General features: G+C 35.6%; 2 protein-coding genes across 5 annotated transcripts; one reads left to right on the forward strand and one right to left on the reverse strand.

Annotated features, from left to right (window-relative positions):
• Window positions 1–19,447, forward strand: LOC110046457 (calcium/calmodulin-dependent protein kinase kinase 2-like). 3 transcript variants are annotated; one of them, XM_089279412.1, is made up of 20 exons: window positions 1–290; window positions 1,606–1,731; window positions 3,897–3,970; window positions 4,765–4,828; window positions 8,051–8,477; window positions 8,760–8,807; window positions 8,967–9,020; window positions 9,438–9,486; window positions 9,957–10,060; window positions 11,376–11,412; window positions 11,508–11,529; window positions 12,186–12,271; window positions 12,363–12,436; window positions 12,661–12,760; window positions 14,322–14,401; window positions 14,550–14,605; window positions 15,701–15,718; window positions 16,413–16,500; window positions 16,797–16,925; window positions 17,925–19,447. In XM_089279412.1, exons 3-20 carry the CDS (start codon window positions 3,961–3,963, stop codon window positions 18,048–18,050), a joined length of 1,572 nt encoding a protein of 523 aa, XP_089135538.1. In that variant the 5' UTR covers window positions 1–290; window positions 1,606–1,731; window positions 3,897–3,960; the 3' UTR covers window positions 18,051–19,447. The 3 variants fall into 3 exon arrangements, with proteins under 3 accessions (XP_089135538.1, XP_089135539.1, XP_089135540.1); XM_089279413.1 differs by having other exon boundaries at window positions 1,641–1,731; XM_089279414.1 differs by lacking the exons at window positions 1–290; window positions 1,606–1,731; window positions 3,897–3,970; window positions 4,765–4,828 and adding an exon at window positions 7,564–7,750.
• LOC110046433 (transport and Golgi organization 2 homolog) lies at window positions 19,250–27,144 on the reverse strand. Of its 2 annotated transcripts, none has more exons than XM_089279416.1 (5): window positions 27,019–27,144; window positions 23,874–24,054; window positions 23,055–23,514; window positions 22,253–22,375; window positions 19,250–20,769 (listed from the first exon to the last, which is right to left on the reverse strand). In XM_089279416.1, the coding sequence occupies exons 2-5, from the start codon at window positions 24,013–24,015 to the stop codon at window positions 20,463–20,465; spliced, it is 1,032 nt and encodes a 343-aa protein (XP_089135542.1). In that variant the 5' UTR covers window positions 24,016–24,054; window positions 27,019–27,144; the 3' UTR covers window positions 19,250–20,462. The 2 variants fall into 2 exon arrangements, with proteins under 2 accessions (XP_089135542.1, XP_089135541.1); XM_089279415.1 differs by lacking the exon at window positions 27,019–27,144 and adding an exon at window positions 24,883–25,111.
• Between the last annotated feature and the right edge of the window lie 33 nt (window positions 27,145–27,177).

Consider the following 27,177-nt stretch of genomic DNA (forward strand, 5'->3'; position numbering starts at 1 on the left):
TGTCACGTGTTTCCTGTGTGCGTAGTCCAATATAGTACAACGCGGGCTCTGCTTCACTAATTGAATGCCGAAGAAATTTTAGATTTGTGAAGATTATAAATTTGTTATTGGCTTTGTGCGTGTTGCCTTGGTCCAGCATTGATTTATTCTTGAAGATTGTTATATTTACTGATTTTCAATTTATTCGTGCTCAAAACGCCAAGGTAAATAAAATGGAACACAGAGCAACGGAAGAGCTGCTGTCGTTGTGGTAGCCAAGACTTCAACCAAAACAGTGTCATTTTCTGACGGTAAGGTTCTGTTTTTCTTTAACGCTAACCTGTATTGTCACCTGATACGATTTCTTTTTTTGTATTCTGCACCAGAATTACCCCGGCAGATTCATTTTGGTTTGCATTTGCAAGAAAAGTATTTCTGTTTTTATAAGCTAAGCTTATCTAAAATTGTTAGTGATCTAAAAAGTTTTGTTAGCTTGGTTTTATGTTGGCTTTATGGAATGTTGGGTTTTTTGTTCGAACGTCAACTTTCTGTTCTTTTTCACTTTTTTTTGTCATTTCGCGCTGTTTTTGTGTGGATAACTTAAAATGTGACAGGAAATATCAGCTGCTCATTTATGTAGGCCAGACCTTTTAGTTCCAGCGCAGTTTTGAGGAACAATATTAGGAAGCCGTCGAATTTCGGTGATTTTGGTATTATTGACTGCTGGTGAATCTATACATTGTTAAGCTGTTGAGATCTGACTGAAAGCTTTCTTCACGATAGTAATGACCACAACCATAACAAGTATTGCAATCCGATGTGAGTGTTGCTTAGGTGCTGTCTGATGTGTTTGGTTTCTGCACAGATTACTAACTACTTATTACCTGAGTGTGAGGTCTTTACGGGGAAATCTCAGACTGAGACCATGCCATATTGACTGAGCGATAGTGAGGTCAATACAGCGAGGTTGAGGTTTGAGATTTTTCCGTTAAGGCTGAATATTTGAGGTTAAAACATAGTTTATATTGCTTGTTGCTTTGTTTTTGCAAACCTGTACTCAACCTGTGGGCATTACGGGAGAATAATGCCCTACAATTTACCAATCAGAGCATGCATTATATCGGCTACAAGAACAAGCCATATTATAAAGATGCATATTCCAAACATAGCTGCCTTTTTCTTAACCTAAACTATGAAGAGAAGCTGCAAATATTTTTTTTTTTGCTCAATTTCACCTTGAAAGTCTCTTGGTCTAGACTACCATAAGTAACTTTCAGATCCTCTCCAGTCAGCTTATTTGCTTGAAACCAACTGATTGACAGCCAGAGGTTCTACAACCTGATCTTAACTTGTACTCTTAAAGAGCAGTTGGCTTTAACAAATAAGAACAAATAAGAAATGAACACTGAAAATTAAAAGAAATTGTTACAGAAAGGAAAAATGTGTCTGATTAATTAATTAATTAATTAATGATGGAGGAAGAATTTTTTTCAGGCTAGCACAACATAGTTACAGTTTACCCAAAGGGAAAGCCCAGAAATCTGTTTTCTTTGCAACCTGTGTCTGTAGAGTTTTTTGTGTGTTCATTTATACACAACTTTTCTGTATTTGGTTTAATTCTTTCAGTGAAGTTTTCATGCCTGAGATTCTAAACATTACAGGTGACATAAGAAAAAAAAGACTTTGATGGCAATCTGGACAACTTGAATTGTATCCACCATGGAGTCATCTGATTATAAGCAGAATTACAAAGTAAGTGTCAAGGTGTACAAGTAGGTAATTTAATGGGAAACATGACCTTCCGGTACTTTAAATTAATTACTAAAGACAATTTGGTACTTTCTTGGTCTTAAAATACCATAGATAGTATGATTCAAGTACCATTTGATTTATAATGATTCAATTTAGTGCTTTACTTCCAATCCCCTCAAGCATTGTTTATTTTTTCCTGAATAAGTGCCCTTACAATGAATGTCCCAATTTACTGACAGTTCTTGAGTTTTCTCTTGTTTTTTTATACAAGTGCTTAATTCCATTCTGATGTTTATATCAAAAAAAAATTAAGTGCCCAATTCCTTTATTGTTACCCAATCTCCAGTTGGTTGTTCCAGAAAATCTCCATGCCAATACCACAGGCAGCATATCGTAAGAGAGGTGGTGGGGGGTATAGTGAGATCTCATTAGGAACAATGAAACTCACAATGGTGTAGAAGTGAGCAACTTAAATTGTAAAGGCCGACCACAAACAAAGGCTTACAAAACTTAACACACACTTACAACAACCAACCACATGTATGCCTCTTGAAATCACATGTTGTAGGAACGATTGCATGATGCATATCATTATATGATATACTTGAATTCTAGAGGAATAGGGGGTTGTATCAGAAACATTGACCCTAAACTCTTGACTACTTACATCAATAGGAAAGGCCGAGGCCTGATATTCTCACTGGCCTCAAGAAAACTTGTCGCTAACATGTTTTTTTCTTATGAGTTATTAAAGTAAAACCTGTACATTAGCAAGAATGCTGTGGGTGTCCACCCCAAAGCTGACTCAATTTGATCTGCTGCCTAAGAGTGTGATCTTTTATGTAGCTGTCAGTTGATACACCTGTGGTGTCACCTTCCTAGGGACACTGGTGGCATGCCCCCTTCCCCCCTCCCACATAAAATTTTGAAAAGTTAACATAGTTAATACGTGGATTCCTTTATTTGGAGTGGAAATATGATCCTTTATAGGTACAAAGTACGATTGTAAATATTACAATGGAAAACAAATTTGTCAGAACTGGTCACAGAAGACACAAAAGGTTACTTCACTATGCACTCTTTGTTGAACTTGCTTTTTTGCTGCCACCCTCCCATATTTGGCCTTCTTTACAACAGGAGGATCAGAGTCCAACTCTGAACCAGAATCTCCCATCATCTGTGGGGAGTGTAGTGTCATTACCTAAAAGTAATGCATTGTGCTATCATAGGATCCCAGATGTGAGCCGGGGGGGGGGTTACTTTGGGAATTTCTGGGTGGGGATGTGCCACTGGGACCCTGGAACCCTTAGCCTATACCAGAGCTAGTTCAGCTGAATTTTGCTACCCTATACTAGAGTAAACTCCCCAAATCCCCCCATCTATCGACACTGTTGAGGCTGATTTGCGTAAATTTAAACTTGCCGATTTGATTTTTTTATATTTTTGAGTGGCAATTCCTGGTTTCCCTAGTCTAGATAAAATCTTCAACCAACTAGTCAGTTTTGTGAAAAATTATACCCTATTCTAGACCCAAACGCTCTGATTTATATACCCTATCCTAGAGTAAACTGCTTGAAAACCATACCCTTCACAGTGGCACATACCTATATAGCCCATATATGGCAGTGCCCCCCCCCCCCCCCCGGGGATGTGAGTGCACAAGGTTACAAGATCGCAAGTCAGTTCTGTTTGCAGTGAAATAAACCATGCTTGGTTGAACTACTAACTCCAAGCCAAATAACACTGTCACAGAGAGAGTCCATGTTACTGTGTGCATTAAACCCACTGGCTATTGTAATGCTGGCTCTGCAGGAGAATTTCCACTGTTGTAAAGTGTTTGAAGCAAGTTCAAAGAGAACAAGGAGTAAATTATGTCAAGAAAGAAAGTTAATTATATACTAGATATTAAACTAAAGCAGCAATTTTCTACTTCAAAATAAACTGTTGAAATCAGAAACCTAAATGCTTGAGAAATAATAGTTTCAATGTGAGAGCATAAGATTGGGTGAGACTTGAGAGATCTGCCACCCACTATGGGATTCACTGTCGCTGAAAAAGGGCTGTGAAAACTTAAGGCATCCCAAAAGAACATTGAATCCTGAGAGTAGCACGTTTTCTGATGGCTGCCTAACTTCTGATTGCTTTTTTCTTTGTTATATTATTAGATCAGGACTGCTACAATCTGTTGTGGACACAGATAGTTTGTGATTATTCCTTCCCCATTGTACTATGGGAGCAGGTAATCTAGCTTAACAAGCAGTAACCACATGCGTGATTGTGTAACAATCAAGTGTTGGCCTAATAAAGCTGATGATTTTAATTATGGTTAAAGAAGTTGATAATTATTTATTATTCATTATCTGGAACGGTTTTCTTCTATTGTCATCTTAAATGAAATGCAGAACGTATTGGAAGAACAATGTAAGTAAAAGTTTGTATTTTTGTGTTCATGAAAACAAAAGTAGGAAAATAATATATAAAGTGGTGTAACCATTACTTAACTGCTAATGAAAGGTTAAACACTGCAATTATCTGAGTGTGCTTACTTTTCATAATACATGTCAAGAAAGACCTGAATACTGAAATTCTAGAAAACCAAAACATACATAATTCTGAAATTGTTTTTACATAGTAGCCGTTTTTTAAATAAATGTAGTGTGCAGCAACAAGAATTTGTTCAGTATCACTTGCTTTGGAACATTTGTTTCTTTCATTTTTGAAGGCTGGAAAACTTGTTTTGCTAGGTAGTGGGCAACAAATCTTTTCTTGTATATTTTGCAAATGAAATGCTATCTGTTTTTGAAATGATGAACAAAATCATGGGTGAGTTGAAATTGACATGTGTCAATTGTCGACGCAGCAGCAACTCTCACAGGATGGATGGTTTTCTCAGTAGTGATTGTTCTCAGTTGTGGTATACTATATCTTTTATTATAATTATATTATATTTATTTACTTATTGCTCTGTGAAAACATTCTTGCCTTGTAAATAGCAGCAAGTATTCAGTCTTATTTTTTTTTTGCCTTCAACAGCATGTACTTGTCAGCCATGCAAGGTAATCCCAACGAGCCAAGGGAAACTGTCTGGCAACAATGTGTAAGTATTAAAATTTACTATTGGTGTCACCTCTTCTTTGCAACTAGGAAAGCAATTTATTTCTTTTAGACAAAAAAAAAATTACATACTAAACACCCTCTAAGCCTAAAACTTGAAAAACGAATGCATTTTACTGACTGTTAGACTATTTTGAACATTTTATGTTGGTGGGATGATGTTGTACATTGAGTCAAATTCCCCCAGTTAACATCCTTTTTGAGATAGATATAAAGCAAGGAGACATTACTGTAGATGGCTTTTTTCATTCATCAGAAGGGAGAGTGGCCTCCCTTATTTTACCTTCTAAAGTGTTAAATAAATGTGTAAATTTGTTTGTTGAATATGATAGAAAGCTCTATGACTTGTGTCAAGCATTAGATGTAATTTTGTAGATGTTTAAAATACATGTCTAATTCCTGTGGTTTTCCTAGGTGTCTTTTAAGAATTATGCATGCTTTCTATAGCATAATTAACATTAATATGAGAAGTTCATTCTTAAATAATTTTTGTCCTTAACCTGACTAGCAAAGCTCACAAGAACATGATGGTATAATTTGTGCCTTGTTTAAAGTGTTGTTCCTGAACATTTTCCTATTTTGTGGCTGGTGCAACATGATTTTCAAGAAAGTATTGATTGCCAACAAAATAAATTATTATGATAGTTAAGTAATATTGTTCTGTTATTAATAGGTGATGAAGGCAGGTGGTGCTGTGTTTATGACTTGAATGATTTCATGTAATTATGAACAATATAGTAATAGGGGCAATAGATTGGTTACTATGGTTGTTGTGTCATACCAAACTTTCCAATTTATTGTTGCCATACAGAGTTAGTCTCACTGGCCATGAAGTACAACAATAATGCATTCATTTTGTGTGCTAATACTGATGTTAATAAATTAAAAATGAGAAGTGGGTTTGATGAGATCATATTTTATTTAACACAGTGGTTCAAAAAATTTAATTAACTGCTACCAGTAATGTATAAAAATCAAGAAATCTTTAGTCTTCTCAAATGAATAGTTGTACTATTCTGCTTTAAATTCCTGTTAAAAAGCAACAAGTAATGATTAAGCTATATTACACATCTCCATTGTAATTTGTAAGTAAATTTTTCGTCATAAAGATGAGCAAATAAAATAGCAGTACTAAGAGATAAATTTACCATGAAAATTTAATTGAGACTGAGAATTCTGTATGATTAGTCTGTGTGTTATTTGAGTAAACTTGTAATGTTCTACAGATCAATGGCTAAATATTTCAAGGATCATGAGTTGTAAATGTTGGCTCCTTAATGGAGGTACAGATGGCACTGTGGTGATTGTGAATAGCTCTTTTTAAAATTCTACATGTCGTTCAGTGTCACTTCAGAAGACACAGTGTATACCAGGTACATTTTAATGTTTACACTCTGATTCATAGGCAGTGCTATATTCTGTTCATGTCATTACTCTTTCCATCAACACCAGTTTTGTTTCCTGGCCCATCCTGAAATTAAAAACCAGTTAATAAAATCAGGCAAATTGACATACAGTATTGTAAAAATTTCATTCAGTCAGTTTGCTGTTTTGATCCTGTTGTGTTAACAAAACAAAACCCAAAACAAGCCCATTTATCCAATGGATACATTTTCCATCCCTTCCTTAACGGGCACGCAACTAGGTTCGAAGTGTATATTATTTGGATGTTTGTAGTTCTGTGTCCAAATGTTGAAATTGTATAATAATTATATTTTGCAAATAATTTTGTGTCTCCTATACATATAGGAAAATAAATCATGTTTGACCCAGGCAAAATTGTTGCATGAATGGTTTTCATTTACAAATCAGTTATGACATTTGAGGTTAATTACCATACATCAAGATTACAGGCATAGCAAAAGTTAGATGACTGTAAGCTTCTAGACATCCGGGGGTGTCAGTTAACTCCAAGTTGTGTCATGTGTGCTTTTGACATTAGTATTAGGGCAATAATGATTCGATATATTTTTATAGAGATTATTTTCTTCCCTTTTTTGGCTCCTCTTGTTTCCCTATAGAAGTAGTCTCTGAAGGTTTAACAGAAAAATGTTTATTTTTGTAATTTATTTTTATGACATGTTATGTGAGAACTTTATGGGTTTTTAAAAAACATGAGATAGAGTTTACTTTTTTAGACTAACTGCTGTAGATACATGTATATGCCTTCTCCTTCTCCTTGACACCTGGTTCCTTTTAGAACCATTTGATTCATTAAACTTGTATAATTATTTTAAGTTATATATTTTCATAAGCAGTACATGGTTTATTCATTTTGGTCTCACCTCTTCCTTTTTGCTCCAATGCATGTTGCCCTTAACAATTTTTTTTTGTGTGTATAAGCTCACACATACTAGGCATGTATGTTTGTTTAATGATGATAGATATCAAAATATTGTTTTGATTGTAAACAGCTCCTACAAAGCTCCTGTACATGTGTGAATGTGCATAAAACTAAAATTGTTTGATATCTTATAAATCTTAGAAATCAGTAGCAAAATGACAATGTTCAATATCCTTCTAAACAGTGGTTTTGTTAAAAACTGTAAATTGAGATTAAGGAATGGCAAAAGACAAACAATGAACTCAGTATTTACCAGTCTTTATCATAAATTGTGTCTTAAATGCATTTCATTTTATGCTCTATAACAACAATGGGGGAGCTTAAATGTAGCATTGTAATGCTAATCACTCCCTTTCAATTCGTGTGTAATGATATAAATAGCATGAAAAGAGTCAGAGCTCTGTTGCTACTGGAATGTAATATAGCTACTGGTTAATGTAATGTCTACATGGACCAGGAATTATGAAACTTTGGTATAACAAAACTCTGCCTTTATAGGGCTGATTGCAACTGAACAGTTGCATGTGACTGCATTATGAATTGGTTTAAGAAACGACTCCGGTTTGTATACACTCTTTATACAGCCAGTTGGTGTTTATTAATTGTGGGTAGAATTTTCAGATCAAAGGTTTTTTAAAGATGTGGGGTTGATAACAACAGGATGTAGTAATTATACAGAGTTTCAGATCCTTCTTCAGTTATACAAAAGAAAATCACAATATTTCTCAATGGCCTGGTTAGGGATTAAATCTGAAGTCTAGTTATAAAGAAAGAGCTGAATTCCCAAGCCATTTGACAGGACCTGGTTTTTTACTACTACATGTACTCTTGTAATACTCTTGTAACACTCTTGTATTTCAGGCCAGCTAATCAATCAGCTGGTGGAACCAGCAATGGCATAAGAACAAGTTTCCCAAAGAACAACAAAGTATCTGCATTACAAAGCCCAGATCATGGAAAACAAAGTAGCAGGGAAAAGGTTTTAGTAAAGAAAGATTCTGTTCTACGAAATCCTACTCCTAAAACACAAGTTAGTGCTGTTACTGGGAGTAGATCAAATGTGGGAAATTCTCAGCCTGCTTTGGGCAGTGGACTAGAAGCAAGTTTTGCTTCTCTAAGACGGAGTTCAGCTACTCCAGACTTGCTCAATACTAGTAGTGTATTTGATCCATCTGAAAAACCACACTCCTCATCCAAGCCCAGCAGTGCAGGAACAAGGTCATCCTCTCCTCGTCTCAAGAGACCTCCAACAAAGGAATCACGAAGTGTCTCTATCTGTGAAACAGAGGTACATGGCTGATCTAGTTGAAACACTAATTGATTGTTAGACTGATCAATGTCTTATAAAAAAGGAAAGCACCATCAACATTTCAGAAACTATATTTTGTGTCAAGATATAAAACCTCTACCACCCAGAACTGAAAACAATGCACTAATTTTGACCACTTTTTTATATACTTACAAAAATGTAACTAGAACTGATTATATGGTGTATTTTTATCTTGTTCTTCAGAGGGTAATTGTTGTTGTGGTCAACTCTAAAAATGTTTAAATACTTTTTTACTCTCAGAACTTTTTACAGCTCAATCAGTATAGACTTATGGATGAAATTGGAAAGGTATGAGCACTATTTCCTGCCTATTTATTACAGTAGAATACTTTAAATCTTCAGTAGATTTGTTATTCCAATACTCAGCATCACTTTAAATCTAATATAGTTGAATCTGAACCTGGCTGGGAACAAACTTAACCCTTTGTGTGTTGGTTGTATTTTTAGGGTTCTTATGGAGTTGTCAGGCTATGTTATTCTGATTTTGATCAAAGCAACTATGTGAGTATTTACAATTTGACAATCTAAGACAAAAACAACAACTTACAAGAAAAAGACCAACAGGTTTCATTTTTTAATATCACAGGAAAAAGAAACATTTTACAATTTGTCCAGACTTGTGAATTTTACAAGTCATTATTTTAAGTGAATACTAGAGAAAAGAGGAAGACTGGAAGACTCACCATTGACCATAAAGCTTATATTTTAGGTTCAGTTGAAATGTTCACTTTGCCCTCTAGTGATATACATTGTAATGGGAAAAAAATTATTGAGAAATGTAAGTTAAATGTGACCAAGGAAAAAATTAATGTCACAAAAATATGACCTTCTGCTTACTGATACTCTTACCACTGAGACACAGAGAGATTCACTGTTTGTTTGGTCAGTTAGCGGGTTTATGTGTATTATTGTTGGTAGGCAATGAAGATAATATCAAAGAAAAGAGTGATGAGAAAAGCTGGCTTAAGTAAGTCAAATACACAATGTATTATAACTTTTATAATTGTAACAAAGTATTTTTAATCTAACATCAAGAATGTTCTCTCATTTCAAGATGTAAGGTCCTGAACAAATGCCTTAACACCTATCCCCTCCCCCCCCCCTCCAAAAAAAGATAAATCAATCACACTGAATATATGAATAGTATGTTAAATGAGTGAATAAATTGGTGTGCAAACGATTCCCACATTTTCAAATATTCACAAGTACTTATGGTAACAAGGCTGCTCACCAATAATAATCCAATCAAATCCATGCCACAATCCAATGACTTTCTGCAAAGGTGCAGTTGTTAATTGGAACGTTGTAACAAAGACTGTTGTTGTAGTTTTCTTCTTCATAATTATTATTTCTAGGCTATGTACAATGTATCATGCAAAATTTGTATTGGCTTGGGATGAAAAGCTTTGTGTCAGTTTCATTTTTTCCTCATCATAGGACGACCAGGCGAGAAAGGAAAGAACACAGGACTGGAAAACCTACAAAGAGAAATTGCCATTCTTAAAAAAGTTGATCATCCCAATGTCGTCAGCCTTTATGAGGTTCAGTGATGCTATCTTTTTCAGCATAATGGTTCTTTCAATCCTAGCAGCATTTTTACCAAATTGTTCTTCAGAAGGAAGGATTTGATCATATCAGGCCTGAGAATTATGTAATGACTTTTCTTTAAGCTGTATTTGAAAAGTCAGCATCAATATTTTCCTTGTTTCCAGATGCTTCACTACACAATGTCCAATTCCCAGAATGTTATGTCCCTGCTGTACATAGTGGTAGTTGTATTATACACAACAAATGTAAGATCTGCTTTATTTAGACCTGGGTATAACGTATTTACATAATGCTGTGTTGAATACTATTTCCATGATGCTATGTAGGCCTGTCTCAACAAGGGAACTAGTCACTCTCTTATGGGAGAAATTTGTTTAGAAGTAATATTTTTGTTTGCTGTCTTCTTGCCTACAACCAACACCCAATTGATTGGCACTTGAATTACCACATATGAAGGTCCAGCAGATTCTTTCACTGCTCTTAATAAGAACTCATTAAGATGTTGAAACATATGTTAACAACTTGTCAGTACAAAAGGCAAACTATTCCCGTCATGACTTTCTAAGTTCGTATTTACCACTGATTCCCTATTCTGTGGGCTTAGTTCAATAGTGAAATATATAGAGGATATTACACGGTGGCAAGAAGATATGAATTTTATGTTCGAGTGTGAAGAACATAAAATTCATATCTTTGAGCTAACATGTAATGTTCTTTTTATTATATAGACATACTGATGACGGCGTTTTTGATGATTTTCTGAAGATTTCCGACCACTTCCCGAAGATTTCCAAAGATTCCCCAAAACTTGTCCGAAGGTCACACCAACGTTGCCGACCATCTTCCAAAAATTTCCAAAGATAAGCAAAGATTGCTGAAGACTTTCAAGGAAGACCCAATGATGTTTCAATCATACACCAACGAATTTAAGTACAATTTAAGAGACAAACTTGATATCAGTGAAATCATCGATATCTTCACTAGTGAGGATATGGAAAATACGCCACTCGAGTCCTGGATGTAGTTTCGTATGAATTTTACGAGTGGTGTATTTTCCAGTAAAACACTCATGTCTATATAACAGAAGCAGCTAGGAGGCAAAATATGGATTTGTGGCATATGACTTGTTATTGTTAAACTGGGTATTTATCTCTGTATTTATGTGGTATGCCCCTGAGCCATGAATAGCTCTCATTGTCCTGTTCTTTTGGTGTAGTGGTTAATGTTAGCGTTCTTCCATATCATAAATATATCAGGAAAAAAGAGGTCTATTGATTGATTTTACTGAAATTTTGTTCTTTATTCCAGGTTTTAGATGACCCTTCAGAGGATAATCTCTATCTTGGTATGAGCCTAGAATTTTAAAATGTGATAGATCAATTAATACAGTTATTTATACAATCATGTAATATTAAATAACATTTTTTTTTATTTTTGTAGTGTTTGAGCTTATGGATAGAGGGTAGGCATTGAGTACACTTAGTTGATTATCATCCTGTAAATAGTTAATCAGCCTTTGGTCTTGACAGTACTGACGAAGTGCAGCAAGGTCCATACTATAAAGACCAAGGGCCAATTTTCTCCCAGTATGGTCCCGAGAAATCTTGGCCAATGAAATAAATAATTTTCACCCTACCAGATTTAATCTGAAGAAAAAAGTCCCACAATCAATCATGACCATCAATTGCACAATTCTGACTGAAGGCTGCTTAGTGTTTTCTTAAGTATCCTGCAGTGAATGTTTCAAAGGAATCAAAGAGGAAAGGGAACTTGGAAGAAAAAGAAAAAAATGTTTTATTGAGACAGGAATAATAGTTGTCAAATGTCCAATAAATGCCCTATGGGGGAGGGATGGGAGGGCTTGGAATTGACCGAGCCATATTAACCATAATTTCTTGAGAGATAGAGCCCCCCATCCTGATCCACTGGTTTTAGTAACTTTAACAAATCAATTTCCATTGTTCAGCACTGAAGTGGGAAAAGGATGTTACTGTGCTATTTCACATGATCAGTAGAACACTGTTTTCACATGAGATATCTAACAGTACAGCTGTAAGTAGGAACAAAATATCTTACTAAATTTGCAATTGTTTCTTGTTTTGTCTTAAAAAATAACAGAGAGGTTATGGCAGTACCTGGACCACCCCTGTCAGAGCAAGATGCCAGAAAATACTTCATTGATGTTGTGTTAGGAATTGAATACTGTAAGTCCAGATCAAATCACTGTCAATATATCAATCAATTAAACATCGTAAATATCCTTTATAATTGATATGTTTTTCTCTTTGATTTCAGTACACTATCAGAAGATTGTTCATAGAGATATAAAACCATCAAACCTCCTCCTAGGAGAGGATGGTCATATCAAGGTACAACTTCAAAGTAATTTTGATTTTAAATTATATCCAACACCAAATGATGTCATAACAAAGATTAAAAAAGATTTTCATCTTCCAACTTGGAAGTCAATAGGTATCAATGGCAATCTGTTAAATATACCCTTTTGTGATAATTTCTATCAAAGTAAATGTTTTAAAAGCCTGTCTGGTGTTAGATATAACGTAGGATTTACCGTAACCTACTATGATAATAGATTGCAGATTTTGGTGTAGCTGACGTCTTTGAGGGTGATGATGCCTTGTTAAATAAAACTGCAGGATCACCAGCATTTATGGCCCCAGAATCTTTACAAAGTAAGGCTGAAAACTGCTGTTACATCATTTATGGTGCAGAATACTCTTGTAATTTGTACCGTTGATCAAATGGTCTCAAGTGCAATTTGGATTAATTACATGTAAGCTCAAGTAAATCTTTCAAAGACTAAAAAAGTGCATAAACCGATAGGGTGAGTGCAATTTGTGGTCATTGAAAAATTTATGAGTGTTTATTTATTCCAAATTGCTTGAGGAAGATCATTTGATTGCTTGTTATTGATATAAATGCAATTTAATTTCCACTTTTTGCACTCAGTTTCAACTTTCTGCACTGCTTGGAATTACTTGATTTGCTCTCAATCAGCATGCTGAAATTACAATATTGGGTTTAGTGTATGACATCATCATGATCTTTAATTTGCATATGTTACACAATTTACAAAGTTGAATATCTGTGGAACTACAGGGGTTGAAATGTTGCCCATCTACCTGTCAATTTCAAGTAATTTTAGGAAGTGACAGGTAAAAATATTGATGCCTGTCGCTGGTGACAGGCAAGAAAATCTTTAGTAATTCAGAATTTATCGATTTGAATAATATTTTCATCTGTTTTCTACCCGCAGTCATGCTTACTTGTGCAGTTCTTGCATGGTAGTTACCAGACTCTACTCAATAAGAGCAAGATGATGCAATCTTTCAGTGTGCATGACAAAGACAGCAAATGTGACTTACGTCAACTTGCTTTATTCTTCTGCGTTTTTTCACCAATTAGTTCAGTATTTCTGTTTGCAATATGGATCATTTTCTAATGCGTAAGCAATGTGCTAAAGAAGCAGAAGTCGAAGAAGTACACGTAGAAGAGAATTTCGAAACACCGACAACGAAATGTAATAAATAAATGTACAAGTATTTGAGTTCAATGAGAAATGGAAAGATGGGCACCTGTGGTTGTCAGCAGAGGATGGAAAGATGTTCTGTTCTTACTGCAAAAGTTTGATAAAACAAGCAGAAACACTTCATCTCAGGCTGTGAGTCGATGCGCTTAGAGAACCTCATGCATGTTGCCCTTAGCAGGGTCACTGTAAAGAGCTTTAACCCATCCCTGGGCCTGCCATTCAATTATGGTAGAATGATGCTAAAAAACCCAGGAGACTAGTGGATGTCTATGGGCAAAACCAAAGGCCTAAACAGGCTGAGGCAATAAATTGACAACAAAATGTCATTGCTTTCTATCAGTTTATTACTAAAGATTGTACAACCTCAGTTGAGTTTAAAAAGTAAAAATAAATATTAGTTAAAAAATAATATTGTTCAAGTTGGATATTGGTGGATATAGGTGAAAAAATATTCTGCCTGTTATTAGACACAGGTAAACAATCTGGGAACATTTCAACCCCTGAACTAATACAGATATTTGAAAATGGAAACTGCTATTTTTAATCTTTCACGAAATTCTCTGTAATACCCCTAAGATTGGAAGGGATAAAGATTTGATCACAGAAGCTCTGTAGAGTAGATCTAATCTGGTGTATGGGGAAGGTAAAGCAATAAACATCAAGTGACAGTAACCTGAAATTTGGACATACTAATTTTCTGTCAGATTCACGTGACCAGTACAGTGGAAAGGCTGCCGACATATGGGCTTTAGGAATCACTCTGTACTGTTTTATCTTTGGCAAGGTTAGTGGTATTACAAACTCCTTGAGCAACACAGTGCATTGGCCTTCAACACGTATTTTCAACCACAAAAAATATGAAAATGTGGATAATGTGTGCAGCAATAAACAAAGGACAAGTGAGAATAAAAAGCTATTCCTTGTTCTTACAGGTTCCATTTGATGACATAAACAGGATGGGCCTTTATGAGAAGATCAGAACTGAAGAGTAATTATTTTTATTTGTTCCAAGTGGCTTAATTTATTGATTTATATTAATATAGCCTGTTCCCAGGAGGAGGGGTACTCCCCATAATGGCCTATACAGGAAGGCTCCACCTGAAAGGGGAACCTTTTTCAGGCTTCAGATATCTAAAAGGGGAGGGATTATACAAGTTGAGGTATATGTATGAAAGGATAGGGAAATCTGTTATTTAGTTATTTAAAAGGGCCTTTATTAAAATATTTTGAACACACACACCTTATGGCTGTATTATTTAATTTATTAAGCACTTCATGAAAACGGCAAGAAGATTCCTTTTTTTTGGTGATTTATTCACAATATGGGCCGGTTGTGAAAGCATGTGAAAAGGGGACCTTTTTTCAATTAAAGGAATGCGAAAGGGGTACCTTTTCTGTCAAAATGGTGTACGAAAGGGTGAGAGATTGGACTCACTGCCAAGCCTACCCATAAAAAACTTTGTAGAGTACCCCTCCCCCAGGAGCCTGTTAAATAATATTAGTATCACCCAACTAGTGGACTAATGCAAATCCTGCATTTTGATTGGCTATGCTACTAGGGGACTATTAGTAATAGTCCTTGAGTAGCGAAATTGGCGCCATCGAGCGTGACGTTTTCTTTCGTTTTATTCCCAAATAAATATTTCTTCAACTTGCATTTGCTGACTTTGTTATTTACCTTTTCTGTCTGACTAGTTGGGTGATACTAAAACAATTAGACCCTTCGCCCTCAAGGGCCATGGGTCAATAGCCCATTCGGCTTCGCCTCATGGGCTATTGACCCATAGCCCGCAAGGGCTACGGGTCTAATTGTTAAATAACAACATGATATTATATTTGAAGGAGTGCTTGGAAAAAGCAGCAAGTGACCTCTGACAAATTGCTACATTCTCCTCTGAGATTACCTTGTATTCCCTTTTGAAACACAAGGATAGTTTGACATTTAACCAACAGTCATTTAGGGCCTTCTGTGCATTCTTTCGTCATTTAATGTATTATTTGCACATCAGCTATTAAACGAGCAGCAGGTTATGTTGATAGTTTCTCTGCCTTCTCTTTCTTTTTGGCATGCGCTGTTGTTCAGACTGACCTTTCCAGAAGAGTAAGTATTGCTACTCTGTTTCTTGGTTATGATTGTTGTTATGACTTCACCATGTTCAGTAAGATTATTGAGGTTCCCACCATGCAGGTACAGACAACAAAGGGAAGAAGAGAATACAACAGTAGTGAGGGGAATTGATTATGAGGAGAAAGCATCTTAACTCCTCTTGTCATCCTCTTATGGTTATGGTTGACATTCTTTTCATACCTCACCCTTATTTTCTCCCCTTACTCCTTGCCCTTTGTTTTTTTATCAGCTTTAATTAATATTGTTACAATACTAGTGAGTAACTGCTAAGTAAACACATCTAGGAGGTTAAAAAGGCAAGTTAACTTTCTACCCTCTCCTATCTCCCTCTTATCAGAGTTCTTTTTAACTGAAACTTGTATCTTGTGTCCTGCCTACTGGAAAAACTTTGAATGAGGAATGGGGAAACAGACAAAGTTTAAAGTGTTTTGGTTGTGTGTAAGGGAAAGATTATTATCTACACATAACTGGCAGTTGTCGCAACCAAACTAAGAAAAATTGAATGCCTGCATTACACTGTAAATCACACTTATTTTGTGAAGTTGCTCTAAAGGCAGTAAACAGTGTTCTTTCGTCTAATACTGCAAGTTCTACATATCCTCTGCAATACATAAAGTATTGGGTAATTAGTAGGGAAAGAATTAAGTTACTGTTATTCAATTTTCAGGCCTCCATTAAACCCTCAGTTAGAAGATCTTATCTTGCGAATGTTGACTAAGGATCCCAACGAAAGAATTAACATCCAGCAAATCAAGGTATTTCCTAATCTAGGTTGTGAATTTATATACTGTGCACAATTGCTTCATTACCTACAAACTGAATGCCCATGGCATTTTAAACTGCTGAACTTACAACAAGACCCACATCAAATCAATGCTTTATTACATTCAAACTGTGTACTTTTGGCATTTGATTGCCAGTTTTTTGTCAGATAGGTAGGGCACCATAGCTTCTGGTTACTGACAAAATAATAAACCATGATGGTTAAATGGCCCCAGGCAGGCCGGTTAACTACTGTGGTCTTATTGTGGTCTGATCTATTTTTCTTCAGGAACATCCATGGGTCACCTATGGTGGCAAACAACCTCTGCCATGCACTGCTGAAAACTGCACTGATATTGAAGTTACAGAGGACGATATTCAGAACAGTGTAAAGTCTATTCCAAAAATTAAGACTCTGGTAAGGATACTGCACTGTGTGAAAAGACTCCAGTTATTCTAATCTTTACTTATCTCTGTTTGAGACTGGGAAATTGTGCTTTTCTCTGGTGAACACTGGTAACCAGTCTAATCTTGGGATGAGGTATATCACAATTAACAATTAGATTATGAGCTCGATATTTCTGAGGTGATAGGGGCACCTCAAATTTTGATGCTTCAAATTCACATAAGGGTCAATTTCCTTACTTTAGTTTTTTGGGGGAATTAAAATGTGATTAATATTTCTAATTATTATATGGCTGTGTCTCACAAGGACTGGGAACTACTGAATTCAAGAATTTGATTGGCTGAAATCGATATTGAAAGCGGTGTAGATTTTTCCATCTAGACAGGTTACATTTACAAAATACATGCAAAATGCAAAAATATTGACTATTTTCTTCTATCAATATTTATTTATGGAAGTGCCAAAAAGCCTGATGAGGAGAAAAGTAAAGAGGACGGGCTAACTTTGGCAGAATTAAATTCAGCTCATTGCTGTTCGCAAGCAAAATGTCACTTAGTCCAAACCAGTTACATTAAATGAATTAAATTGTTCTTGTTTGCCATATAATAAACATCTTATTAACCAAGCGTAGTCTGTATGGGAGAGTCTTGACCGAGGTCGTGTGTACAGACCTCACTACATTCGGTCTGTACTGTACTCGTACTGTATGACCTCAGTCAAGATTCTCCCATACAGACCTCCTGCTTAGTTAATAAGAACTAAATATTTTAGTATGTTAGTATACAAAAACCATAGTCATATTTTTTAAAAAAATGAAACATAAATAACAAGAGCTAATTAGGCTGTAGTGTTTGCCCCATTTTATTTCAGAAAGCAGTGGCTGCAGAAGAGCCGTATAAGATGTGTTACTGAAACATTTTATTTACTCATGTATTCATTGTTTACCTGTTTGAGTTGGAATTCTTTGTAAGATTACTTTTTTTCTCAATGTATTTTTCATTTCATTTTCAGATACTTGTCAAGAGCATGCTGAAATACCACACATTTGGAAGCCAAACAAAAATAGAACGGATTCGTTCCCACTCGCAACCCAACATTGCACCAGAAGCAGAGGAGAGAAAAATCACCAAGATTTAATCCTCAACTGTTATCATATAATTTATGACACACAGATGTTGTGAACTGGCATGATTCCATGTCAGTAGAGCATTGGTTAGGGTCACACATTCCTTTGGGAAATTTTTTGTTTTGCAATCTTTTTTAAGAAGTAGTTGAGGTGGTAAGATCTTTGGGTTTTTTGTACAGCCTGTATGCTAAAAGAAATTGCAATGGCAAATTGGCTCACAGACAATATTATTTTGCATTCTATCTTTATTAGCATCTGTTCTGCTTTGGCTTTATAGTTTAAGGGTGCCTTCCTTTGGGGTGATCTGAATCAGGATCAGTGATCCAAGATCACTTGGATCATGGTTCATCAAAGGAACCGATGAATCCACTCTGGTCATGGATTCATTGATTCCTTTGATGAACTATGATCCAAGTGATCTTGGATCACTGATCCTGATCTATATCACCCCAAAGGAATGCACCGTAAGACTTCAAAGGGCAGACCAGTTGCAAATACATGTACAAAGTAATGCATTTCAAATGTATATAAAATAGTCAGAAGGGGAAAAGTTAATATTCTAGATCGACACTGGCATGAGTATACCAAAGGATATTGGAACATTTTTTGGGATCTTTGTTGATATATCAAAGCAGCAAAGCTTTGAAAAAGAAATGTGGATTTCAGATTAAGAAAGTTTATTTTCATTTCATCATTTCAGCAATGCAAAAATATCCTTTTTTATTCAATGTAATACCTTTTAGGAATCTCCTGTCATCCTTTAAATATCAAAATTAAAGATTAGTGAAAGTCAGTTTCCCTATCATCACAAATTTATTGAAAGTACATGTGAACGTGATGCTGATTAATCTGTGAAAAAACAAAGTAGCATTAATATTAGGTGTCATTACATGTACATGTATTCCATGTATTTTACACAGTGCCTACAGGACCAAAAGGGATGCTACTGAGAATGAAACATGGAATATAGTTATGTAATGTTTAATATAGTCAAGGTTAGACTTGCTCAACCATTATGAAAGGAAACTATAGAGAGAAAACTTCATAGTTTCAAGCCATATACACATGAAATTTATAGCCAGATAAATTTGTGTTAGTAGCAGTCAATTTATATAATAAAGATTATTTTCATTTCTTGTCTAAATCTGGGAATAAGATTATGTCTTTTGATAAATTGATTGTATACAATAACTCCTTCATGTAACCAATATTTACTCAAATTCAATATTTATTTGTTACCAACTTGGCCTTTGCTGACAGTGCCTTCAAGTGATCTTCACCCCCTAAATGTCTATTTTTGACACAAATTTATTTTTCTTGATTATAAATCACAACAGATTGTATTAAAAACTAATTATTAATTTGATTATAATCTTGCTAAAGTATAAATAAAGCATATTATCATTTAGGTATGGGTCTCTTTCATTTCATAACTCGATTTTTTAGATACTAAGGTATGCCCATGTTGATATTGCACCACAAAAGGTCCCCTTCCTTCATGCAACTTCCAGGGGGTGCAGAGTGTACACTTTAGAAAATGTATACAATAAATCCTCTAATTAGTGCCCAGGGCGCTTATTTCAAATTTAGGAGAAGACGGGGGACGCTTAATCGAGGGGGGGGCTTATTTAATTTTTCCCAAATCGTGGCCTGACATGATCATTTTTTAAATACATCATCTGCACATAAACAACAAAAGCTGTTTATCGACATAAAAAGGTGATCCTAAACTTTAAATCACAACACCGTTAGTACTTGTAATTTTTTTCCAAACTTAATGTGTTCACAAACTGAAACAATGCACAAACCTAATCCTACACAATGAAAACTAGACATCCTTTGTTATCTCATTACTCATCCACAAAATGGGGGAAGGGGAGGGGGGTGCTTATTTCAAATTTTGGTCGATAAGAAGGGCGCTTATTACAAGGGGGTGCTTATTCGATGGGGGGCGCTAATTCAAGGATTTACAGTATACTGTATCCTCACTTTGAACACTCCAAGAGGGTTGGTGTTCTGAATGCCAAATGTTTTACAAAAATATGAAGCTAGACTGAAATTCCCAGAGGAGGGGGGAAGATATCGCCGTTTCTGGAACAAAATGATTGATGATTGACCAAGTGGTAGAAATGTGATAATCATGGGAGAGAGGAGCTGACACCACAGGATGAAATGACATTCATGTAGGGAAGAAATTAAAACATAAGTTCATTCTATACTTTAGGCAAAAGAAACACACAGTGAATGATTTCAGAGTATATGACTTAATTTCAAACTGCACCTATTATCATAGTTAAAATCTTGCTCTAATAAGAAAGTTATGAGATACTACAATGTACAATTTTAATTTCCCTTGAACATAGTGTCAAAACTGCAAACTTGGTGTAATCATTCTAAAACGTTCCCAATTAAAATATAGCATTTCATTCTTTAACAAAAGCTTTCTTAGCTGGTTCCACTGGTGAAGTGGTTCCATTTTTTAATTTCCTCTTCAAGTGTTTTTTAGCTGGCTGTTCATGTGTTTGTTTACTTTCACCATTTCTGTTCCCATTATTTACAAGATTCTCAGGTGAGTTGTGACCTGAACAGTCCTCAGTCTCCTGAATGATGTCAAACTCATGTGTGTTCAGTCTCCACTGGGCTTCATCAGGGTCGGTAGCACCCTCCTCCATGGTCCTCTCTACATAAGTAGCATGACCACTGCCATCAACTAACACCACAGTGTTTGTTCTGAGAAAAAAGTTAGAATGGGTAATATGACTGGAATAGTCACAAGCTACTAATACATAGCCAGGACTATTGACAAATCCTGTTCGAAGATTAGAAGGCATTCCAATTCCTTTTCAATAACAGTTTCCACAAGGAGTAACTCAATGTCAACGAAATGTTTGTAATTAGTAACTTAGATCATGGAAGAACAACCAGGCATGGTTTCCACAGTGCTGTTTGTCACAACTGTACTATAACATAACAATTGATCTTGCACTGTCACTAAGGTAAATCTTTGCATCTCTGACTCAAAATAAATAAAAACTGACCACTAGGTCAATGTACCCTTTTCAATCACAGTTTCAACAAGGAGTAACTCAATGTTAACAAAACGTAATTAGCAACTTTGATTATGGAAGAACAACCAGGCATGGTTTCCACAGTGCTGTTTGTCACAAATACTATTACATAACGAAAACTGATGTTGCATCTTCAATAAGGCAAATCTTTCACACAAAATAAGAAAAACTGAGTATTACTTCTCATAAATCTAATCTTGTGGACTGCCTTAAAATGTAAGTTAGTGTGTATTTGCAAGGTTAACTTTGACAAAGATATTATTTCCAGTCAGAGGGTGAAGCATTACACCCAAATAATGATGAACACTCCTATTGATCCAATATTGGTTTTTAATCCAATTGGAGCAAATATCCTCCGAATAACATACAAAATGAGTAGAAATATATAAACAATAGCCTCCATTTGGCATGGAAATATGCTAAAATATTTGTCCGCAGACATTATCTGTTCCGAGAAGTGAACAGTTTTCTGAGAGCATATCTCGAGGATAACTGTCAGCTTCGAGGAACAGATAATGTCCTGGAACAAATGTCCAAGTATATTTTCATGCTAAATGGAGGCTATTATGTTTATTATCCTGCATTAGTTGGGGAATATTCAGTCACGTGAAATGTTTAGACCAACTGTGTGCGAGCGAAAATATTTGATGGATTATAAACAACATTACATAGTGAGAAAACCTGTTTGACAGGTCATTTTGACTGTGCACATCATGCAGAACTGCCACACGCTCCCTCTTTCCCTCTTTCCCTAATAAATTTATTGGCTAATAAAGCCCCTATTAGATGTTTTGATATGTAGTATCACTGTAAATGGTTACTTGTTTGTATTTTGACAAACCCATATGGTATAACTCATTAAAGTTTACAGTGATACTACTGTACACCAATAAATCTAATAAGATATTAATAACATCAATTTGTATCAAAGATTCAAAGCTACAACTGAAAGAGACAATCATTTATGGGATTAATTTGGAGATCTGTGGAAACTAAGCCATAATTAAGTTTCATCCTGAAGGTTGACTCTGTTGACTGTCCACATACTGATGGTTGTCTGCAGAAATCTACCAGGGTCTTGATCAGTGGTAAGCAAATTTTATTCATTTTTCATTCTCAAATACTGTGTCAGTCATGATATCTACCTTGTTCCATATCTCGCTTCCTTACAGTTGACAAAAATTGCTTGGCATGCACTGATCCACTTCATGTTACCACCCTCATCTTGGGGTCCAAAGAAACTTTTCTCATCACCACAACTGAATTGTCTAACAACAAAAACAGTTTATTTTAAAATTAGTCTGTAAATGTGAAAGTGGTACTAAGAAACATTTTTAAAAATTAAAACTAAGTAGTTAGGCTGAATTTCAGTCATCTTTTCTGCTTGCTTTTTCTCTGAAGTAAGGAACCAGAACAGGCAGCTAGATGACATTTAGGCTTGCAAGCCATGAAATAAAAAAAAAAAAAACACAAGACAGCTGACACAGATCTGTTGTTCATGTCTTTACCAAGAGAGGGGTGGTACTAGCCAAATTGTAACAACATAGAGCTTGAGCTGACAGGGTTTAAACGTGCTTGTCATGGGTATAAGATTTATTACTCTCTGCATCCAGCTGATCTAGACCATAAAACCCATCTCTGTTATGCACCCTCTTGAATGCATGCCCTCCCCCCGTCTCTTATCACCCCCACACACTCTACTTCCAGATAATTAGGCAGTATCATTCCATTCAGTACCTTCTGATGGAGACCTAACACTCCTTGTCATTATAATAACTTATTTATTATATTAAATAACCAGCCCAGGTCCTCATTAACTCAACTTTATCAAATGTCTACACAGCTTTATGCACATCTAACTGGGTCCCACGCTTGACACCTTGTTAGACTTTCATCCTGCCTAACAGAACTACAAGGGAAAAATGAAGTGAGTTTGAAGATACCAACCTTTGCCGTGCATTCAGAAGGCCCATAAGCTTGTCAACAAGTTCTTGTTTGGTGGAGGTTTCCTCTAATATTTCAGCAAATCGTTCCCTTCCATAAGCCATCTTGGGCCAAGAACAATTCAACACTTTATTTGATAAGACATGTATTCCAGGCTTCAACAAGGTGACTTGTTTCTCTTCAATGTTGCAATACCATCCAACTTTGGTCTCACCAGTTTGTAGTAAATTTCCCACCAAGAGATTAAATCCATTGTACTTGTCAGATTGGCTGCTAACAGACTCAAGGTATCTTTCAACATTATCATCTCCTTTAAGAAAGCCTGGCACCAGATGTCCTCTTCCTATTGCATTAGGATCTATGAACTTAGGTGCTTGTCTGTAGTTAGTAATAGCTGCAAATTTTCCACTAGTGGTCATTCCTAGCCATGTTCCACCTTCCTTTCCTTGCTCCAGATCCATTCCTATCGAAAAGAATTCTCACATCAACTCAATTTTGTGAAAAACTCAGTTTTTAAATCATATAGCACTGCTGTCTCTCTAGAAATTCAAATTGGACTGCATGGTTTTAAGGGTATGTAATTGGAATTGCATTTTTTGTGCAAAATTGCAAAACCAAAATCATGATAATTATCTAAAATGGTGCGGTTTCAAGCCAGTTTATGAGTGATGAAACAATACATGCTGAGAGTGAGAGTTTGAGACAAACAAGGTCCAAACTCATGATAATAACAGATCAGCTAAAATGGAGTGGTTTAAAATACCCATTTTATGAATTTAATATGAACCATACATGCATTTAAGTTATGCATTAAGGTTTTACCTGCAAGTATGTTGGGACTTTTTGCCCAGAAATTAGCATCAGCTGTTGGTCTGAAATAAAATTCATCCCTATTTGATGCTATAATAAGACGGTATCCATCAGGGCTTGGTTTGTCACAGAAGTAGAAGAACAAGATGCACATCTTGTGGGCTTTGCTTTGCAATATTGTGTTGTAACTTATCTGTGAAAATAAATGGGTATGTATTCACAAAAGGAAGAATTTTATGTCAAGAATACATCTCCTGTCAACAAAGGAAAAGTGGATATCCCCAAAATACTGTCAATAATAATAATAATAAATTATTGTTACCTTCTGTGGTTCAATAAAATTTGGCCAGTTATTAGATATGCAACCGTTATTGCTGTTAGCAAAAACTAATTAACTACACTAATTAAATGTTTTTACTACACGTTTTAACAGGACTAACAGGAAGCAAACAAGTAATAAATTCTTTAACAAAAGTTTTGTTGAATACTTTTTTGTTTTGAAAACAAAATTAAATTCAAAAATTTTGATTTGCATGAGTTGTGGTTTAATTTTTTTTTGGCCGTCCTACATCAAAGCAGTTTGATGTTTATTTACCTGTTTCAGATTATGCTGATAGTATGAGACAGTCAAAAATAAAAATAAAAATAAAACTAGCCAAAGATAAATGTGAACCATGATAACATTCTATGAAATCATACATCAGTAAAGATTATTCACACTGCTTTCAGAATACTATCAGACGAAAGAAAGTGCGCACAGATAGATTATTGCCTTAAACTAAGCAAACATAATTTAATTTGGGTTTTTTAAGGAAATAAATGAAATATTTTACATGTAAAACATTCAATGTTTAGCCACAATAAAAACTGATATCCAAATAGTTACAGCTTACTACATGCACATTCGTAATGTTTTCATACACATCTGGTATAAATTACAAAATTCCTAATAGTGTAAGGCTGGAAACTGCAGATTGCCGAGGGTATCGGAAAATGAGCCAGAGCAGACTTTTAAGCTTACCTCTGTGATACGTCATATGATCAATAATATCAAATAAGCTTACGAAAGCAACGAGTTCGAAATTATTAGCTTCGCGTAAACCAATGACTCAAGCATTTTTACGTCACTTCTACAAAGAAGATATTGCCCTTATGTTCTGGTCTCTGATTCTCGTCTTGAGTTACACCAGCTATTGAAGATGGCAGTAAACGCAATCGACTATCAACTCGCATTTCCCGCCCTCTCCAGCCCTCGCAAAGAGATGCTCACGCATTCCGCCTGAGTAGTCTACCCTGGGCATGGGATGGAGGGATCTGAGAGAACGCCGCGTTGGCGTGATCTCAGAAAAAAAATTCCTCTGGCATTCACGGTAAGCTTTAGCCCTGTACAGTTCATTGAATTGACTATTTTCGATGTATAGCTCTCTATATATTTAAATTCAGTTTGGCAGTGAGACTTAGAGGGCAGAAACAAAGGGAATTTAATGACATGTCAGGAGTGACAGGAGTGATGGGCTCCTGGACACGTTTATTTATTTCTTTTGTTTGTGTCCTCTAGGCCTCACTATCAAGCTGAATTTTAATATATCGAAAGTGACCTATTTTAACAACACCACAAACAATCAACAAAGGGCTAATTATGTATTTTCTGAGTATACATATATTAAACAATTGCTGGTTTTCAGTGTCACGCAATTCAAAATAGATCAAAATAAAAATCAAAACCGGTCAACCAGTATCTGGGAAATGAAAGAAGGTAAATATGCAAAGACTCTCGCCAAAATTCTGGTCACAGCAATTTTTCTTATGCGAGATACGTGGAGAAATTTTTTACCCAAATTTATAGAGATTTGTATGGAGACGCCATGTTGGTGCCCATCCGTATGGGCACCAACATGGCGGCCGGAAACCAACAGAAACATCTGTCACTGAGTTTTGCTACAAAAGCGTGAATTTATCCCTCGAGGAACTCTAAAACACTAAAATAATACTTTTTTTAAGACATGAACTGTTCAGATAGCCAAGTGCCCCGAATGAAGTCACTTTTTTAACCATCATGACAGCTCTCTAGGCCTCATGTAAATGCCGCGTCACGCAAAAGCTTAGAAATTCAAGCGTAGTGTATCACAAAACCAAGAACCCATTCGGAGTGAAAATTTGTTTGAATATCAGTTTTCAGCTGCTCTTATACATAATTAAAGTGAAATCTCAGTAAGATCAATAGTTTTGTGGTTCGAATTTTAGTGACGTCATGTGAAAACCAGCTATTAGATTATGAGCTCGAAATTTCTATCGCGTGATAGTTGACGAGGGCGCAGCCCAAGTCCGCCCTATCGAGCATAAATAAATAAATAAATAAATAAATAAATAAATAAATAAATAAATAAATAAATTGTCTCTGAAGTTCTTTCGCATGCCATTTATCAATTCCACATCGTTCGCTGACGGGATAATTTATGCCCGACAAAAATCTGCGGCAGGTAACTGATTGGCTAAGACCAACAAAAGAATCCTCACGCGTCCAGCCATGCCTTCGGGGGAGGAGCGCGGGCTCCTTTTCCGAACAGCGGCTGGTAATCGAGCCTAATAAACTTGTGGCCCTCAGAAAATAAAATTACAAACCTAATGAAAAAGTTGAAAGATACGATGAAATTCTAAAAGTGATAACAATACTATGAATACAAATATACGATATAATAAAAGTTAAAAACCTAAAATTATGAAAATGACGTAAATAGTTGAATTACAACAATGTTAAAAACTTCCTGATATAAAGATATAAAAGCTAAATCCTAAAATGGTCTAAAGGTTGCTGCGCTGCGAGGATCTTTTAAAAAAAATGAGTTTTTAAGCACTTAAAGGAGTCTGATTTTCTGGTATTTAGAAGCACCTTATTCCAAAGTCTTGCTGCTGATACAGCAAAAGAACAGCCTCCTTCAGTCTCACGCTTAGGGTGCGTTTCTTTAAGAAATCCAAGATTGGATTCTTAAATCCGAAACGGATTTTGCGTTTCTTTTCTAAACAGATTAATCTAAGATCTCTCGGATCATGGTGAGTCAAAGGAACCGAAGAATTCGATTCTTCTATTATGTATAGAAATTGAGAGCGAATAATCTAATTGCTTTAGTATAAATCTACTAGTCGTTCGAAACTTTACCTAAATCCTTTTCACATTCACAGACACTTCGCAAACGCCAAGCGGCCACCAGTTGGTTAATACGCGCACTCCGCTCGGCTACTAACTATCTGCAACAGAATAGATAGTGCCATTCGTGATAGAACGCTAGTAGATTTAGACTAAATATATAATTATAAA

The sequence above is a fragment of the Orbicella faveolata genome, unplaced genomic scaffold (genome assembly GCF_042242905.1).
Source record: "Orbicella faveolata isolate gen_17 unplaced genomic scaffold, um_ofav_v1 contig_47, whole genome shotgun sequence".
NCBI classification, from domain to species: Eukaryota; Metazoa; Cnidaria; class Anthozoa; order Scleractinia; family Merulinidae; genus Orbicella; species Orbicella faveolata.

Bases quoted from the DNA above. Each gene is read 5' to 3' on its own strand.
- LOC110046457 (XM_089279412.1), top strand. The intron at 8,478-8,759 runs GTACATGGCTGA...TTTTACTCTCAG, and splicing joins TCTCTATCTGTGAAACAGAG to AACTTTTTACAGCTCAATCA. The intron at 9,487-9,956 runs GTAAGTCAAATA...TCCTCATCATAG, and splicing joins GATGAGAAAAGCTGGCTTAA to GACGACCAGGCGAGAAAGGA.
- LOC110046433 (XM_089279416.1), bottom strand. From the start codon at position 24,015: ATGTGCATCTTGTTCTTCTACTTCTGTGACAAACCAAGCCCTGATGGA. The intron at 22,376-23,054 runs GTTGGTATCTTC...TTTTGTTGTTAG, and splicing joins CTTCTGAATGCACGGCAAAG to ACAATTCAGTTGTGGTGATG. The intron at 20,770-22,252 runs GTAGATATCATG...CTTTTTTCTCAG, and splicing joins GAAGCGAGATATGGAACAAG to AACAAACACTGTGGTGTTAG.